This window comes from Culex pipiens, chromosome 2 (assembly GCF_016801865.2).
Source record: "Culex pipiens pallens isolate TS chromosome 2, TS_CPP_V2, whole genome shotgun sequence".
Classification (NCBI taxonomy): domain Eukaryota; kingdom Metazoa; phylum Arthropoda; class Insecta; order Diptera; family Culicidae; genus Culex; species Culex pipiens.
The window spans coordinates 17544658-17564507 of NC_068938.1; the positions used below are offsets into that span (position 1 = coordinate 17544658).

General features: G+C 35.5%; 1 protein-coding gene across 1 annotated transcript in view; it reads right to left on the reverse strand.

The window, feature by feature from the left end:
• Nucleotides 1–1160: 1160 nt before the first annotated feature.
• LOC120419468 (ras-like protein family member 11B) overlaps nucleotides 1161–19850 on the reverse strand; it is a 36167-nt gene continuing 17477 nt past the window's right edge. The window contains exons 2-4 of the mRNA XM_039582154.2: nucleotides 14790–14926; nucleotides 9804–10305; nucleotides 1161–9742 (exon numbers count right to left, since the gene is read on the reverse strand). Coding sequence (XP_039438088.1) covers nucleotides 9504–9742; nucleotides 9804–10305; nucleotides 14790–14926 — 878 coding nt within the window. The 3' untranslated portion in view covers nucleotides 1161–9503. The remainder of the gene's footprint in view (nucleotides 9743–9803; nucleotides 10306–14789; nucleotides 14927–19850) is intronic.

Here is a 19850-nt window from a genome sequence, read left to right on the forward strand (position 1 = left end):
TCCCTTGAGCAGCTGGTCGAGATATTCATACTTAGTGTCACTTTTGAGTCAACTGGATGTGCAGTTTCGTTCTTGAGCGTGTAGATTGATGTAAATAACAATGAGTTTACATTTTTGAAAATTTTATTTCGGTAGATAACACAGTGGCCATGTAAGTATTAATATTAAGTGACTTGACTAGGTTATAAAAACTATTTTACAGACAACCCTTGAATCCTGTTTCCAATTCTTGAGTGCTTGTCATCAGATGTAACTACTGTAAGTATACTTCTAGTGTAGATCAAATCTGCCAACCTAAAATGTTCTTATTAATGTAAACCCATATTTAACTAGAGTGACAGAAAATGTCAGCACAAATCCTACGAGATTTGCTTAACTCACTTGGATCCAGTGACTTCACCGCAGAGTCCTTCGTAAGCTGTTTCAATGAACTGCAAGAACTAAGCATTAAGAACATCAAACTGCCGGATGACGTCAAAATACCATTGATCTACCACCAGCAACGCTTCATGGTGAGAAACCTCGCCCAAAATTCGGAACCATACGCTGATGAAGAAGACCTGCTCAAGTCGATCGACCGGCTTGTGGATGCGTTCGAACCGCTCAAGCTGAATGCGAATGACGTACTTGACGTCGATGACGAAACGCTGCTGAGAATGAAGCTGATTTTGGGTGAATTATGCTTTCTGAGAGATAGTGAACGATTGGCGTTGATTCCTCTGGAAGAGATGGCGCTCTGTGTGACGATGTTCATTTTGGTTTTTAAGGAGAAGGAAGAATATCGTGCATTTAGGCTAATACTGAATAGAGTTAATGTTACGAAATTTCTTAGAGCGATAGTGTCAAGTTTGCAGGATTACAGAAAGGGAAAATTTGAAGCAAATGCACGCAGAAAAGTGTTCAAAAAGTTAGTAAAAATTTACAGAGTTGTTCATAAGCTTCACATTTTGTACAGCATAAAAAAAGAAATATCAGCACTTGTGGATCATAAAACAAATGAAAACACAAAATTAATAGCAATGCATGTAATGTTCGAAAAAGTCAAACAAAATAGGAAATATTTTGAAGAACCAATCAATCTTTATAAGCTGCTAGAACCTTGTTTTGAAAAAGTTGAACTTTTGTCACAACGATTAAAAATGTTTGAGGCCATTTCCAACATAATCACAATGTTCCAAGTCAACAAAGTGTTCAAGCACTTTCTCAACACAGCTAGAAGTTGTAAAACAATCATGGAGCTTCGATCACTTTTCCGTTACGTAGAAAATTTGGACCTTGTTCGACAAGGGTTGACTAATTTGCACGATCAAATAGTGCTATTTTTAAAAGGTTCAGAAACTACCTCACGGTTGGGATTGTCATCCAATCTTCGATTTTTGAAATGTTTGACAAAGCTAGGTGTGCCAGATTTCAACCGATTGCTTTACGATGAAAACTTTGAACTAAATATTGAGCATTTTGTTAATGTTGTTGATTCATATTTTGTTGAAATTAACACAATCCAAGTTAAGAATATTGTTGAAGAAATTTGGCGATCACTGAAAAATGAAATTAGTTTTGATAAACCTATAGAATCTGATGTAGCTTCTCCAAATTTGAGTGAATCTCTATCAAAAGACCGAAATACTTTTTCAACCACAGATCCAATGAAAAGTCTAGATTTTATTGTAGCAAATATTCGATCTGTTCTCTCTGACAATAATATTACCACAATTTATTCAATCGCTCAAAATCATTCAAAAATTCCTAGAGTGCTTAGAATGGCTGCAAGTTATTGGATTGAACATTATTTTAAAGCATTGAATGGCTTAGGTTTATGCTGCAGATATCAACAATTTAACTACCACAATCATGATGTTCTTTGCAATTATGATATAGAAATCAACTCAGTCACAAATGTCCTTGTAATGGCACTTGTCCTAACGGAAACATCATTTGAGGAACTGTTATCAAGCTCGTATTGTGACAGTTTTGAAGCGCTAAAAGATTTAGAAATATTTGGCTTGAAATTAGTTCAAGAACAGAAAGATTTGTTGAAAGCGGGTAGGAATTTGGACATCTCAACAATTGATACCATTAAATGTGAAGACCTACAACGATCTTATTTGCTGTGTTTAGAACATGCCAAAGGTCCTAATTATTACACGTTGGAGACCGTCTTGGGATATACTTGTGAAGAGCATTCTATAATGCTTGATAAATTAGGTAAATTTTCAGACACGTTTACTTCAAAAGACGTCAAATTAAGTATTGCTTTATGCCTTAATAACTTTTCTGAAGCACTTACTCTGTGTCCGCAAGATATCACCTCTTTCGATGAAAGAATGTTTGCTTGGAGTTATCTGATTGATGCTCTGGTTGATTCTGGAGTTGATCCAACTGATTGGAATTTAGAAACTTTTTCGTTCGTCGTTGATAAACTAGTCAAATATGGAAACAGTAAATCTCTGGAAAGACTTAGCTTCTCTCGTGCTGTCCCAGGTATTATAACGAAATCAATTTCGACAGGAGATGATTCACTTGTATTGAAAGTGTTTAGAAATTGTCCTCAAAAAGTTGATAATGTCAGTTTGAAGAAAGCCATCAAATTTCATTTGAATGAGTCTGTTTTATTAATGTTTGATAAACTTAACGAAGATCAACTTGAATTTATCTTGCTTGAATCAATTAGACTAAAAAATGATCGACTTTTTGAAGCAATCATCAAAATTAAACCAACATACCTGCTAAAGGCATTTGAAGTAGCTGTTTACCACAATCGAATTCGAGTTGTTCGAAAACTTTTGAATAACTCTATTGATTTATTTGTGGTTAGTAAAGGCCTCTACAGTGCCGTCCAGCACAAACGGTGGAAAATTGCCAAATTTCTTCTAAATAACAGCCAAGCTGATCCCACCATCCGATTCCATCCGGAGTATTTTGAATTTGGAATTCCAATAATTACAGCTTTTCAAGGGGCTGTCGCTGCTGGAAAGTTGGGCCTTTTGAAAATGTGCTCAATCGATGCTGAACTCAATTGGGACCTGTCCCTAATCACCCTTGCAGCGTCAGCTGTATCAGTAGATTTGATAAAATATTTGGTCAAGTTGGGATTTAACGTGGCTTACGAATCCGAAGTTATTCCGTGCATTTTAGCTATTGGGTACGCAAAGATTTGGGATGATACCGTTGATAGTTTAAAGTTGCGTCCTTGGGATGGACCAAACGCGGATCTTACCAATTTGTTCTTTCAAATTGAGCAGTGGAAAGTTCTTATGCACCTTGAGAAGATCTTCTACTGCGAAGTGTTTCAACAATCTGCAAATTTCAAATTAATGAGTTCTGTAGCAAGACGGATCAAGCTGTACAAAACATTTCAAGAGGAGTTGGTTATCAAAAAAGTCGATTCTCAAATAGGATTGTTTTCAAACATTGAGCAATATCTCAAACAACACCGTCAAACAATAATTCAGAAGTGTAAAACATTTCATTTTTTCGGAAGTTTGGAACAGCAGTACGCATTCTGTGACTTAAAGTTTTATGTTACATCCGAAATTGATAATGAAAATTTGTGTGAAGAGATTGAATGTCTCAAAGAAAACAACATCACTAGGTCATTAATTATAGATAAAATCAGTGAATTGTTTAATTTATCTGAGAAACGTTGTTTGCTCATTTTCAATATAAACATTTTTCGTGAAGACATTTTATGTTCTCGGTCGATCAATTTTCTGTTGGGTTCCACATTTTTTACAGTTGAGGTCCACCCTCAAGAATCAGTTCCTTTTTTCGATGTCCAGAATTTAGAGCAAAAAGTTCGAGGACTTCTTGAAGTGATTGCAAGTGAAAACACTTTCCAGTTGGCAATCAATTCTGGGGATGTTCCCTCACTGGCTCACCTATTGAGAGGCAAAAAAGATCAAGAATTTGTCGGACTCAACTTCGACTTGTTCCACAAAATAGTTGATTTCAAAGGAAAGGAACAGAAATCCATGGCAGTGATGCTGCTTGAAGTTGGTCTCAAAAGCTGGACGCTGAATCCAAATTTGGTTCGTTCGATAATAGACTACGCAATGGGCAAAGATAGCTTTGAACTTGCCCAGCTGGTTTTGTCATACGACTGCTTTGGACGAACGGCTGATGAAGAGTTCGAAAAGGTCATCCAGTACGGCTCAATTGAAATTTATGAAATGTTTGAAAGCATGGTTCCCTACAACGAAACTGAAATTTTCAAACACGTTTCAAATGCCCTGCAAAGCTTGAGCTGTAAGGAGGTTGAAATTGTGGTGGAATTGCAAACTTATCTGCAATATCAACTTGCTAGTTTCGGATTTAAACATCTCTGCGCTGATCCAAAATCTCCCAAAAATTATGGAGAGTGGCTAAAATCCATCGAGTTCATTGTAGAGTGGACAAATCTGTTATCAACTAGAGAAGATTCGAATAGTTACTTGGGAATCGACAACGAAGTTCTGTTTCGTCTCAGGATGGTTCACAATCAACTTTACTTGATTAAAGATAATGTCCAGTTGAGGAAAATTCCCATCAGGGAGGTGACCTTTCTGTTGGCTGTTTTCCTAAAAATATTCAAAGAAAGAGAATACGATTGGTATCGAATGGTAATCAACAAACCGTTGATGATGAAGTTTTTAATAGTAATTTCAAACAATTTAAATGCATTTAAAGAAGAATTCAAGAGAGTTATTTTTGCAATAAACTCAATAATGACAAATCTGAATAGTCGAATTCGTCAAGATCTAGAACCTGTTTGGACATCCGATTCTTCTTTGCCAACCTTAAGTGACAACATTTGGAACAGGTTGAGTTCGAAAAAGTTCAAAGATGTCCCTTTTAGTACGATTATTGATGAAGTATTTTGCACAGAATTTGTCGATTTCACGTACCCAAAAAAATCGCGCAAAGTTTTCGCAAAAATCAAAGAAACATTTTTCCGTGTTAAGCAGATGTACTCACTTTGCAAGATTGCAAAATCTCTAGATTTTAGCCAATCGCTCATTTTATCCCACAAACAAACCGCAGAAATCTTGCAGGATCAGTCTGGCAGGAAGGAAAGCTACGTCGCCGTTATAAAGCGATTCACGCAAATTTTCGGAGAGTGCATTAAAAGTACAACAAATACGCCAAACATCCCGAAAAAGATCAGCCGGATTTTGGAAACGCTACTGTGGTCTGAAGTTGGGCAGAACAAGACAACCAGGGATGTTACTTGCCACAAGTTTCCGTTGATTAAGAAATTTTTCACTGCGCGGGATTTGTTTTTGTATTATACAAATACGCCGAAATATATGTCGAATGTGGAAATTGCGGTGAAAATTTTGATTGTTTTTACATGTTTTGAGTATTTTCGATGGTACTTCGATTCTTTGCTGCGAATATCATCTTTGGAAACACTTCGTGAATTTATTTGCTTTGTGGGGGATCAAAAAGAGTTAATAAAACTGCAAATAAAATTATTTGATGATGTCAAGAAATTTCATGAAGCTAATGAGTCAGCTATTGATGCAAAACTACGAGGAAATTGTTCAATTGAGATTCGAGATCTTCTCCAGCGAACAAAGACAAATTATTCAAAACGAATCGCAGTTCTTAGCTGCCTTGAAAGGATGAAAATTTCTCACTTTTTCTACGATTATGACGTATTGCAAGCTGTGGCATTTTCCACCGATAGCATCCAAATTTGCCACAAAATGATTGAGATGAATTTTTCCAAAAGTAGAATAAGCAACGATTCGTTTTTCCAACTTTTAACCGACAACTGGAAGGTTTTGCGGTACGAAGCTGGCTGGTTGGTTTCGGAACAAATGACCGATTTGGACATGATTTCGATGGGGTCGGCTCAGAGGATATTCGACATCGATAATGGGACAGTAAAGGAGTACTACTGTAAGGAGGAAGTTGAACAAATTTGTGATTTTCTGCTCGAAGAGAGTGAAATTTCATTGCAAGAAAGATCCAAGTTGGAAGCAGCTCTTTTCGAGAAATTGAACAAGATTTACTTCAAAGACATATTTTTGATTGATTCAAAATACGACGCCATTGACAAAGTGATGCCGAAAAGGAAAATTCCTAACTTACCAAAGAAAATTAAGGAAATGCGAAAAAGGGATCAAAAAGAACTCAAGCAATTAACTCAAAATTTACAAAATTTCATCAAACAACTATTTAGAAAACACAATTGTGAAACCATCCACAAACTAACCAGAAACTTCAAAAACATTCCAACGGAAAGCGTCCTGGTGATTGAGTTTTGGATGCTCGAACTGAGTGAAATTCTGGTTTCAACCAAACACTTTCAGGACAATTTTCACACCATCAAGGGGGACGTTCAGATGATTTGTGGGCGGAACTTTCGAAACTACCTTGCGCACGATGGCATTTCGTACGATTTGCTGACCAACAGTTCACGCGTTAAGGTGCTTGTAAATGCGCTGGTTATGGCCGAACTCGATTGGCAGCTTTTTGGAGATCGAGAAAAAGGCGATCTTCCCGATGTTGAAGATGTTAAGGTTGAAGGACTTTCACATATTAGAACACAGGAAAGACTGAAAAGGTCATTTTTGGGCCAAGATGAAGCTGGGATCGAAAACTGTTTAAGTCGAGGTGGATTGTTATCGGCGAAATATTGGATGACAATTAATAGCGAACTTCAACTGCTGAGTATACTTGATTTATGGCATTACATTAATGATTCAATCAAACCTCGTCATAAAGTATGCTTAATGTTGAAAATTTTGAACCAGGAAAATAATTGTTTTTCTAAAATCAAATTGCTCAATGCAATTAGCAAGGATCAGTTCGAGCATGTCCTTGCAACCTCCGGTAAAGATTCATGGAGTACCTTCTTCGAATCTTCCAAATTACCTGTCAGTATTTGGAGATTCATGGGAAGATTGATCAAATACTTGGGTCAACAAGAGGACATTTCTGAAATATTGGATCTCGTCGACAATTTCGGCTCAAAATTTGAAACTATTCTGATGCTTATTGGTTCTCACGAGCTGAAAAGCATCATTCTGACTGTAAATCCTTCCAAGTTGAAACATTCAGAAATTCATGCAATCATTCGAAGTAATTCTTTGAAGGATTTACAAAACATTGATTTTCTTTTCAATAGTTCTGATATAATGACGCCAGATATGGTGGCTTTACTTCAAAACACAGTTTCTTGCAACAACTTGTTTGCGTTCAAATTTATGGTTGAAAACTTCAAGTTCAAGACTCGTGAAGACGCCGAGGAAACGCTAATGTTTTGTGTGATTTCAGGACGAACCAAAATGGTTCAAACTTTGATGGAAAGTAACTTAGGAAAAGTTTTAAATTTGGATAGAGCCCTTCAGGTGGCTTCAACTCATCGAAAATGGACTTTGGTGAAGTATTTTCTAAGCAGAGGTGCAAAGCTGGTTCAAATGGATGATTTTAGGAAAATTTGCCTTACAGTTTTCGGGTGTTTAAAGTATTTTAAGCATTTACCAGTTGATTTGCCTGAGGGATACCACTTGCAAGTTACATTGCCGAATGTTTCAAAATTTTCACTTGCTGATTTTGAAATTTTGTTAAGGTTTGGTTACAAGATTTTGCGTTACCAGCCATTTTTCCGATATGTTATGAAATCAGATGATGAGGGAATACTTGTTCTTGTTGAAAAACGTATATTTTACCACAAAACTGCAACCTTGTATGATTCAAATCTCTCTGAATGGGAGCGAATCGTGCACGAATGCAAAATATTGAATTATCTAACAATCGATTTGCTCGGTCTATGCTTAAAACGCAAGGTTGATTTTTTTTACAGAATTGTAGAACGAATCAAAACTTTTGGTATTACTGATTGTGGATTTGGAGTGGAAATTATTAACGAGTTTGATTATGAAGTAAATGCCACTAAAGCTTTAGATTTGTGTATTGATGTTCAGAAATGTTTATCAATCTCAGAACAAATCAATATTTGTAGTAAATTTGAAAGAGAATTTCTGTACATAGATTCAGAAGAAAACATGATTCAAATAAGAGTTCTGTTCAAAATTTATGGCGCCAAAGATCTTCCAAAGGTCGATCAATTTGATCAATTCGCATTCTGTGAGAACAACTTAACATTCAATCGCATTTACAGAGATTTTATACAGACTGCTGAGGATCTAAACATTCTCAAGACCTGTTTCATAACAACAGTTGAATTTGATTATGCAAACAAATCCTATCGATTTCTTAATATCTCATCGAACCAAATATTGCTTAGAATTTCACCAAATTTTTCACCAATCAAGAAAATAATAAACACTCAAGACCGCTCCGGATCCACAATCATGTACGGTGTTCCAAATGCAAAATTCTTCAACCTTCTCATCGACTGCGGAGCCGACCTGTCCATCGAAAACAACGACGAGGAGAGTGCCCTCTTCGCCTACACCCAGTGGCCTTGGTCAGAACTTGAACCAGTGTTCAAATACTGCGTTGAACGTGGCATTTGCAACTCCAAAGGAACTCACCTGTTTCACGCCCAAAGCAACCGGAACATCTCCGTGCTGGCCGTGGCCGCCTCCAACGGTGCCGCCGAGGCTGTCCAATTTCTGGTCACCTACGGGGCGGACCACACGGCTTACGACTGCGGAGGGATGTTCCCCCTCTATATGGCAGTTCACATGCAGCGGATTAATGTGGTGGAGGTTCTGCTGAACCACAGCCACGAAACCGTGAATAAAAAGTGTCAAAATGTTGAGCTGACGTCAATTTTCCAAGCAGTTTGCAGAAATAACGCAATTTTGGTGAAGATGCTTCTCGGCTGTGGGGCGGATCTTAGCTTCGTGTACAATGGGGTGACCATCTTTGGAGTTGCGATTCAGCATCAAGCCAATCGAGCACTGAAAGTGCTTTTGGAACATGCCAAACGGAACAAATTGGAGGTTGTTACGGATTACAAGGAAAATACCAGCGCCATTCAGTTTGCTCTGCTGGCGGACGATGTGGAAATGTTTGAAATTGTTTTGGAGTCGGAAATTGGAGGATCGATTGAAAGTTTAGACTCAGCAGCCCTTGCAAAAATGAAGCACTTATTCAACGAGCCTCAATCGGATGGATTTTCTCTGTATGCACTTGCGAAATCTACAGGAAACCTTAAAATTGTTACCTTTATGGAGAAGTGTGCTGAACTTGGGGAAAGATTCTCTGGAGAAAAAATTGAATTGAAACATCGAATCAACTTTGCTTCTACCATGAAATGGTTTAACGATTATGTGTTATCGGGAAGAAGTGGCAATAAGTGAGCAAAATAGTTTAATTTAATCCCTTTTTTTTTTTTTCAATATATTTGAGGTTTCATTATACATATTATTTAGGCCTGTTTGTACAATACAGTAATGCTACAGTAAAATGTCAATATTATACTCTTATACAAGACTGATTATTCTGTTTTTTTCTTTTTCTACTGGGATCATGATAAAGCACAGTGACGTTAACATTGACACAATCACAATATTGTCATTTTCAATAAATATAAAAAATACTCCTTAATAACTCGCATTGCTCCCCCGCATCGAGATGCTCATCCTCCGCTCGACCCTGCTCACGTGGGGCATCAACGATCCCGGTGGGGCAAAGCGCCACCTTCGGGGCCGCGACAGCAGCGTCCCGTCGGTGGAGGCTCGCCCCCGGAACGGTTGCTCCTCGATGTCGGACTTTTGCGACGAACAGCAGCTCGACTCGGACTCGTCCGTCTCGTCCGGTTCCTCCTCGGTCCAGGGACGGCCTAAAAGTTAAAAAATTGTCTTATTTTTGAGAAATTTTAAATTGTTCAAAATGGTCCTCACCTAGTATTATAATTGATCGTCTCTTCTCATAGCCCAAATCACAGTTGCAGAACGGGTGAATACTGTCCGGACTCAGAATCAGCTCGACCTCCGAGTGCAAATCATGCACATCACTCGTAGATCGCTTCAGCTTCGGGTACCGGTTCAAAACCCTCCAAAACCGACACGCGTCCCGAAACACCCCGGAAACCTGCTCTATACTTTCCCGCACGGAAATTTCGTGAAAGCAAGCGCAGGAAATCTCCTTTGCCCGGCGTTGGCCCTCCTCCGTGGACACCATCCGGTCCCCGATCTGGTCGATTTTGTTCCCCACCAGGATGACCGGCACGTCCAGCTGGGCGTCCTTGTTGTACGAGCCGAGCCGGCGCCGCCGCTTGTTGTAGTTGATCAGGAACTTGAGCCGGTTGCACTCGTCGAAGCTGCACTTGTCCGCCACCGAGTACATCAGGATGAACGCCTCCGCCCACCGGATGTTCGCCTCCAGCGTCATGCAGTCCGCTTCCTGCGAAGTAGTGGAACGTAGAAATGAGTTTAAAACTATTGATCTTAAATGGAAAATAAGTCCAGTTTTCAACAATCAATAACATAGAAGAGTTAAGAAAAAGTCGTCTTTTTTTATTGTGAATTTTATCTGTCATTTTAAATATTTTGTTGCCAAATCTTTTCCAACTAAAACTTATGTTTTTACAAATCATAAATTTGGTACTTTTATGACACTATCGAGTGCTGCACAGTTGACCCACAGGTCGCAAAAATAAGTGAAACGTGGATTAAAAAAACTGAAAATTTTGAACTTTGGTATCTTCAGAAGAGTTCTTGCAAATAAAAAGGGGCAAGATTTGGGTGATTTTCAAAATCAAACATTCCACTAATATTTTTTTGAAAGTTGTTGGGAATGTCAATCCAAGCAGCTTGATCGAAGACACCAACAGTTTATCTCGCAATCTTCGCCTTTTACGAATGATTTTGTGAATAGCGTTTTTTTTAAGAGCACAGTGATGTTCTGAACACATTTAGAAAACATTTTCCCATAAGAAAAACAAATTGACTTCAGGGTCAAATGTTACAGCCAATTTTGGCATATTCAAAAGATTCAATTTTTAAACTCAAATATCTTTTTAATTCCTTAGCCGAATATTATGGGTCACGTTGCCTTCGAAAGGGGAGATCTAGCAATACAAAAAGGATATCAGCGGTATACTTAAGGGTGCCAAAGAAGTTGATGTCTTCTTATTCCCAAATTGTCAAACTCACGGACCCAATCCTGCAAAAATCTTGGTGCAGAAGCTCTGCTTGATGTGTAAGTTTGTCTGCTAAATCTGCTTGAGCCAAATTGTCAAAATAACGATTTTTGGTCATATTTTGGGTTTCTGTAAAAATTGTCATGTAAACGAAACCTGTTTATAAAAAAATAAAAAAATCTTATTTCTAAGATAAAAAAGAGTTTAATAAAATTAGAAATTATTTTTTTCAATTTATTTTTAAATTTGTTTATAAAAAGGTTTTTTTTTGTATGGACAATTGTCCACGAAGGGGAGGGGGGGGGGGAAGGAGATTCTCAAAAAAGTGTCCACGTGGTTTATGGATGGTCCCTTAGTCCTCCAAATCCAAATCGTCCGAAAAATCTTTTTCCAAAGTATTGATTAGGATGTAACAAAAATGACTATTTGGCGGGCATCCAAGGGTTTGTTCCGGTGGGCATACTGAGCCCAAATCCAAAATATGAGCATGATTGGACGTAACAGGAGTCGGCACTTTGCATTTGAATTTTAAATGGAATTTAACCCGTAAAAAAAGATTTTTTTCAAAAATATCACTTTTTGAGGCATTTTGGCCACTGGAGCGTTTTAGTTCAACATCATTGGCGTGTAGGCCAGATCCTATATAACATTGAAATTTGAAGCATCCTGAAGCATAGCATAGACCTTCAAAGTTTGGCATTTTTTCAAAAAATTGACCCCAGCAACTCGTTGCAAAATTAGATTTTTTTCAGCACTCGTCGTATTTATCCAACTCGGTAAACCACGTAATCTTCTTTTTGCAACTTGTTGCATAAACTACTATTAGACCAGTCATTTTATAAAAGGCAGAAGAAAATATTGTCACATTTTGCGCAACACAAAACCCAATTTAATGGTTTCAGTTTAAAATAAAAAATAAAAAAAATTAAAAAAAAATAAAGAAAAATAAAAAAAAACAAAGGAAAACTATAGAGTTATTTAATTTAATTTTGCTATTGAGCAGTTCTCTACGAAATCGGTCTTTTTTCTTTAATTTTAATTTTTGTATTTTTTAATCCGGATGAAATTTTTTTGGTGCTTTCGGTATGCCCAAAGAAGCCATTTTTCATCATTGGTTTGTCCATATAATTTTCCATACAAATTTGGCAGCTGTCCATACAAAAATGATATGTGAAAATTCAAAAATCTGTATCTGTTGAAGGAATTTTTTGATCGATATGGTGTCTTCGACAAACATGTAGGTATGGATATGGACTACACTGAAAAAAAAAATGATACACGGTAAAAGAAAAATTGGTGATTTTTAATTTAACTTAGTTTAACTAAAACTTGATTTGCGAAAAAACACTATTTTTAATTTTTTTTATTTTTTTATATGTTTTAGAGGACATACAATGCCATCTTTTCAGAAATTTCCAGAATGGGCAAAAAATCTTTGACCGAGTTATGATTTTTTGAATCAACACAGATTTAAAAAAAAAATCGAAATATTGGTCGCAAATTTTTTTCAACTTAATTTTTCGATGTAAAATCAAATTTGCAATCAAAAAGTACTCTAGTAAAATTTTGTTTTCAAGTTAAATCCATATTTAGGTGACTTTTTTGAAAATAGTCGCAGTTTTTCATTTTTTAAATTAGTGCACATGTTTGCACACTTCAGGAAAAAATATTTTTGAAAAGCTGAGAAATTTCTCTATATTTTGCTTCTTCGGACTTTGTTGATACGACCTTTAGTTGCTGAGATATTGCAATGCAAAGGTTTAAAAACAGGAAAATTGATGTTTTCTAAGTCTCACCCAAACAGCCCACCATTTTTTAATGTCGATATCTCAGCAACTAATGGTCCGATTTTCAATGTTAATATATGAAACATTTGTGAAATTTTCCGATCTTTTCGAAAACATTTTTTTCAAATTTCAAAATCAAGACTAACATTTTAAAAGGGTGTAATATTGAATGTTTGGCCCTTTTGAAATGTTAGTCTTGATTTGAAAATTTTGAAAATAATGTTTTCGAAAAGATCGGAAAATTTTACAAATGTTTTATAAATTAACATTGAAAATCGGACCATAAGTGGCTGAGATATCGACATTAAAAAATGGTGGGCTGTTTGGGTGAGACTTAGAAAACATCAATTTTCCTGTTTTTAAACCTTTGCATTGCAATATCTCAGCAACTAAAGGTCGTATCAACAAAGTCCGAAGAAGCAAAATATAGAGAATTTTCTCAGCTCTTCAAAAATATTTTTTCCTAAAGTGTGCAAACATGTGCACTAATTTAAAAAAATGAAAAACTGCGACTATTTAAAAAAAAGCCACCTAAATATGGATTTAACTTGAAAACAGTGCACTTTATCAAAATTTTACTAGAGTACTTTTTTGATTGCAAATTTGATTTTACATCGAAAAATGTGTGTGTGTGCAACCAACCAAACGGGACCACGCGGTCGCTTCTTACAATTTGATTTTACATCGAAAAATGAAGTTGAAAATATTTTTCGACCAATATTTCGATTTTTTGAAAAAATCAGTGTAGATTAAAAAAATCATAACTCGGTCAATGATTTTTTGCACAGCCTGGAAATTTCTGAAAAGTTGGCATTTTATGTCCTCTAAAACATATCAAAAAATAAAAAAAATTAAAAATAGTGTTTTTTTTGCAAATCAAGTTTTAGTGATAAAAAGTTAAATAAAAAAATCACCAAATTTTTTTTGCCGTGTATCATTTTTTTTTAATTTTCATACATCATTTTTGTATGGACAGCTGCGAAATTTATATGGAAAATTATATGGAAAAACTAATGATGCAAAATGGCTTCTTTGGGCATACCGAAGGCACCAAAAAAGTTTCAGTCGGATTAAAAAATACAAAAAAAAATCGAATGACCGAAATCCTAGAGAACTGCTCATTATGCTTTTCTATCATAAAGTTTTTTTTAGTTAAACTTGAACATTTTCAAAAATATACTTTAAATAAGCATTTTAAAGTATATTTTCGAAAATTCAAAAATCTTAGAAACTAGACCCTTTATAAAAAAAATAGTTAAGTCATAAATTTTATTTTGCATATAGAACTCGTGTCGAAATCTCACTAAAACAAAATAAGCCTTTTCCAAAAATGACAATTGTTTCTAAATTCAAATTTACGGTACCGAAATTTGCACAGAACTCTAGCGCAAGACATGACTTTTTTTTAATTTTAGTGTTGCATTGCAAGTTTCATTTCAAGTTTCTGTCTTCCCCCTTTCAATGTTTTTTTTTCAAAAAATCAGGGGGCACACACAATTTTTGCTGAAAATTTAATTTTTCAAAAAAGAACATGTACAATCGAGTGAGAACTATTTAAAATTAAAATGTTTATTTTTTAATTTTTAATCAAATTGGGCTTTTTGCAAATTTAGAATTTTGGGATCCAAGGTCGGGAAAAAAACATAACACATTAGGAAAAAAAACTACTTTCATAAATTCATTGAAAATTATGCTATTTTGCGGTAGTGTTACATCCTTAGTTATGCATAATGTATTTTGTGGTTCATCAAAAATTAAAAAAATAAAATGTGCAAATAATTTGATATTTTGAATAATAAATACAATTTAGTGCATTATCTTCCTCCGGAGATATTTATTTCTGGATTACAATTTAAAATGCTTCTTTAGAGTTTAAATCAAACGTCAAAGTGCCTATATGCAACATAAGGTATCCGATGGAAATACAAGTTGTTTTCCCTATAAAGTCGAAAACTTACATTTGGCTGTCCGGCCGCGTCCAGGATGTCAAACTGCACAAACTCGTTGTCGACCAGGGTGTGGAAGCTGTACACCTTCTCCAGATTCGGATCGTACTCGCCGATGAAGCGTTTCGTGATGAACCTAACGACCATCGCTGCAAGCAAATGAACAGAAAAAGGTCAATTTAGAGTGATGTTTTCGCCCCGTTTTTTCGCTCAACAACTTTTCGACCTTTCTAATTGACCCAGTTGGGCAATGTTTCTTTCTTCAAACGCCAAAAGCGTTGAGCTGTCGTCATCAGTTTACACGTCGTGACATGACCTATCGCTACGTTACAGTTTGATAAGAAGAAAAATTTAACTTTAAAAGTGCGCAATTTTCCTCCCACTTGGCAGCGAAGGTGCCGCTGACCTTCTCCCAGTGGAGCTTTGAACTCACGCGAATTTAATCAACGTTCGACCTTCGCCGAGTACAGGTAACGTGCCACAGACAAATGGACATGGTTTTGTATATTTATTTTGTAATGTTGTTTTATGAGTTTCTGCAACATTTTTTTCTAATCATTGTCTATGGCACTAATTGATGATGAAAAGTAGAAAAACTTTTTCGCTTGGTTTTCTTTCTCTGTCTGTGTAGGTGTGTGTGTGGAAATCATTAAAAGTTTTTTTTCCGTAGTACGCGTGTCGCGTCGTCATCGTCAATTCATTGTGCTCTATTGAGGCAGACAGTACTCGACTTTCCTCCCGGTCCCCCGGGAGGGAGGACCGTAGTACTACGACTTGGTTGTTTTGGCGTGTTTCCGACTGTGGCGTGTTAACTCTTTTGTTGGAAAAGTCAACGGGAATTTCGCAATATTATGCATTTAGTAGAGGTTAGAATTTGGACAACGTTTACATTTTGTGAAATTTTATTATGTTTGTATGTTTTTATGAGCTCATACTTATTTATTTTTTTCAATTGGTCAAACATTGTTTAAGGACACAAATGTCACTTCATTAATGTCTACGAGCAAATGATTCGATATAAAAAGACAAATATACGAAGATGGATCAACATCTGTAGGTAATCTTTTTGGTTTAACGATGTCCAAACCGTTAGAGGAATCTGGAATTTTCATTAGTTTCTAATAGCATTCTGTATCACGCTTTATTAAAGTGAAAAGATGTTGATGCATGGTTGTTACTGAAATTTATCAAAATTCCTTTAATAAACTAATAAATATTGATTTAAAATAACAAGTCACGTTGGTTCGCTCCAACTCAAAGTAAATAACTTATCAAATTTCGTACTAATTTATCTTCCTTTCAACCGAACTCGATAAGCAGCTCAGTGACCTTCAGCTTAACCAAACAATCAAAATATTATCTCGACCGCAGCTGCTTTCCTTCCGGATCCGCCCACGCACACACTCATTTTCCCACACTTTTCCAAACCCACAGAATAACTCTCTTCCCACCCACCATCCCACCACTGGAAGATTCAAGCCCATAAGCTCTCAGCACAAGTTGCGCAAATCCCTTTTTCATCATTTGGCTGACTCGTCAAACCTAGAGCGACATCGGACGGCGTCAAAACAAACGACTCCCTGCCCCCTCTTCACCCACTTCCCCTCCCCCTTCCTGTGATGATCCCGGATGATGGCACAGATTAGCCTACGCCATTATGGTCCAGCTGATAACCCGAATGAATGGGGGCTGAGAGGGGGTGGCGAAAGCGTGTGGGCTTATCAGTTTTAGCAGCATCAGGTCCCCCTTCCCCGCTCCCCCTCTTGAGCTGCTGTGAAAAGAGTGTGATGGGAGGAATCTTGAGAGGGGGTGAGAGGAGCTTATAAGTTTACTTTGAGGAGCAAATGGTTGGCACACGCTTGGCGTTCTTCCTGGCTGGGCGTCGATACTTCTTGGAATTTCAGTTAGGATTCCGAAAGCATTTCATAACTGATTTTATTATTTCAGAATAACGTTCCATGAAATTTAACGGATTACTTCTTAGTAACCAATTTTGTTAACGTTTTTAAAGATCTAAAAAAATACTCTTTTTTTTCAACTAAATGCAATGTAAAATCGTTTCGGCTTTTAAAAGAAATGGTCTCGCAAAGATTTCTAACGTAAAAATCCAATTTAAATTTTTCGCCCAAAAAGTAATTGAATCAAAATTAAACAGTTTTTAAAAGTCATATAAGAAGATGTTGATTTTCTTGTCTTATTATGAATTTAAATGTTTGTATCAAAAATGGAAGAAATTTTAAAAAAGTTGTTGATATAATATAAATGGCATGAAACTGGCTTTTTGGGGATTATTCTGTTTAATTATGAGTATTTTTTACAAATTCGAATTGGTCAACAATGTTTACGGTATATTTTACTATAGTTCAATTTCTTTAATGGTTTTTTGGCACATGAATCTCCAAAGTAACTTAACGAGCATCGAAAAAAATTTTTTTTTTCAATATTAGATTTATAAAATTTGTCAATCATTAAAATTGACCTGTTTTGAGTAAATTATTCAAAAGATTTTCTTTTCATGCAAGTAAATATTGAAATTATTTCAAGTTGTTCTAAGATTTACAGTCAGTGTTTTGTAACAGAAAGTAAGATTTTAATCATTTTTTTTATTTTTGACAAATTTGAGTTGGAAATAAGTTCAAATGGCATATCTCTCAAACCTCTTTTTGCATATTTAATTGTTGTGAAATTATAATAGAAGCCGTAATTTATGCTGGAGTCATTTCTTTAGTCAAACGAAAGTTTAAAGTTTGATGAATCCTTATTTAAAAAAAAAATATAAACTGATTTATTTCCAAATCAGATATTTTATTCAAATGAGCTAATGAAATTCAGGCATGGAAACGGCATATATGTTTGCTCATTTTTTTAATCATTAACATCAACTTTGCAAGATGTTATTAAAAAGATTTACAGATCAATTTGTTTGTATAGAAATCCTAGACTAGTTAGACGGAAATTGGTTTACATCCAATATCTATAACATTCCAAAGTTTCAAGTTTGTCTCCGATTTTCCTAAATAAATTCAGTCATTTATTTAAAAAATATGCAGCATTTTATTGACCATGGAATTGCAAAAATAATGATGCTGTTGAAAATACAATCAATTGACATCCTCTATGAAATTGTTAAAAGTGTGGATGACAAACATATTGCAGGAGTGTACAAACTCATTGATTGATGCCGAAATTCATTTTCATGAGTTGTTAATATTTGTTTGAACGTTGCTGCTAAATAAGTAAAGTACCATACTGACCAATTAACAATAAATAGTGGTTTTACATACATTATTTAGGATGTTTTTATTCAAGCAAACGTAAATTTGAGGTTCAGTTAAGAATAAAAATAATTTCAATAGAATAAAAAAGACATTTTCATGAATCCATGTCGATTTGTTTTTTCATTTAAACCAGATTTGGAAATAAAATCACACGTTTGCTGAGAAATTTATTGCTCTTAAAACAAATAAAAATCATGGACCGGCCCGTGGCTTAATGGCTACAGCTCCCGCCTAATAAGCGGAAGGTTCCGGGTTCGATTCCCGGCCGGTCTCCTTGAAATTATTTGACTATAATTGAACTTTGAATATAAACAAAAAACGCATGGAACCAGGTGGGCAATCATTAATAATGACAAGAAGGAACTTGAGGCGTAATCTAACCATAAGTTCTTCCCGGATGCTTTCTTCGACTGGCTGCGCTTGTGTTCGATTAGATAAGATGAAACAAATAAAAATCATAAAGATAGTTTTGAAGCCTGTTTGTACTATTCTTAAACCTTCTTATTTAAAAATGATATCACTTTTTCTTATTACCATAATAAGGGAAAAATAACTGAAACATTGTCCTATATCCAATCCTTGGGAAGATACAGCGGTTTTAAAAATAAAAATGTTGAAAAAACGGGTTTTTTTTTGTGGTTTTTGGCAATTTCTATATGACAGACTTGGTTTTTCAGTCTCGTAAATATTTTTACCGGAAAGCTCGTCTAATTTCCCATAAATTGCTAAAAACCACAAAAAAAAAAAACCATTTTTTCAACATTTTTATTTTCAAAACCGCTGCATCTTCCCAAGGATTGGACATAGGACAATGGTCAATATCGAGACTTTTATGTAAGACTTTTATGGAGAATCGATCCCCACTACTGGTTTTAAAAAAAAAATGACGTTTAGACCACTTTTCAAAAAAAAAAACAGTTTTAGTAAATGATTTTTTTTATTTTTTTAAGAAGAGACATACCATCCTGCATTTTTTGTGAGTCTTTTTGTAACATTCTAAGCTATTTCCTCAAAAAATTTGAACGAAAAAAAATCGTGACATCACCTTTAAATTTCAGTTTTAGACTTAAAAATCAAAAAATCTCATAGATGTGGCGTGTATTTTTGTTTCAGTGTATTTTTTTCAGAAAGCCCGTCCAATTTCCTACAAGTTTGTCTTTGACCACTTTTTGATACGACGCAACGGCTTCGAGATACAGTAATTTTAAAATTACAAAATACAAAAATATGTAAATACCTTACGCCCTCCTCAAATGTTATTTTCGAGTACTATTGGCTCCATATACACAAAAATGGCTCATATAGGACTAGGATAACAGGTCTACAAAGTTTCATTGAAATCAGAGAGGGTCGGGTACAAAAGTACCAGAAAAATTTCTGATTTGAGCTGGAATTGCTCTATAGTTAAATTGCTCTCAAAAAATTTTGAAATTTGTTAAAACTGCTTCACGAGATACTTCGATTTTTTTTCTACTACGCTCTATTTGCTATTTTGCTCAAAAAAATGTCTCTCTGGTGTACGGTATATGATTAAGGGGTTTTATACATGTGAGAAATAAAAAAAATCATATTACAAAAAACATATTGAATTCACTAAAAAGATGATTTTCATTCACTCCTGAAAGTTTCATGAAGAAATTTCATGAATAAACTGAGTAGGAGATAATTTAAACTCAAAATTTTGCCATGCGCAAAGCGGACTGTCAAATTTTCTGAGCGTTTTTCTCGAAACACCGAAAAGATTTACGAGTGCCACAATATCTCGAGATGTTATGGACCGAATTGGCTGAAATTT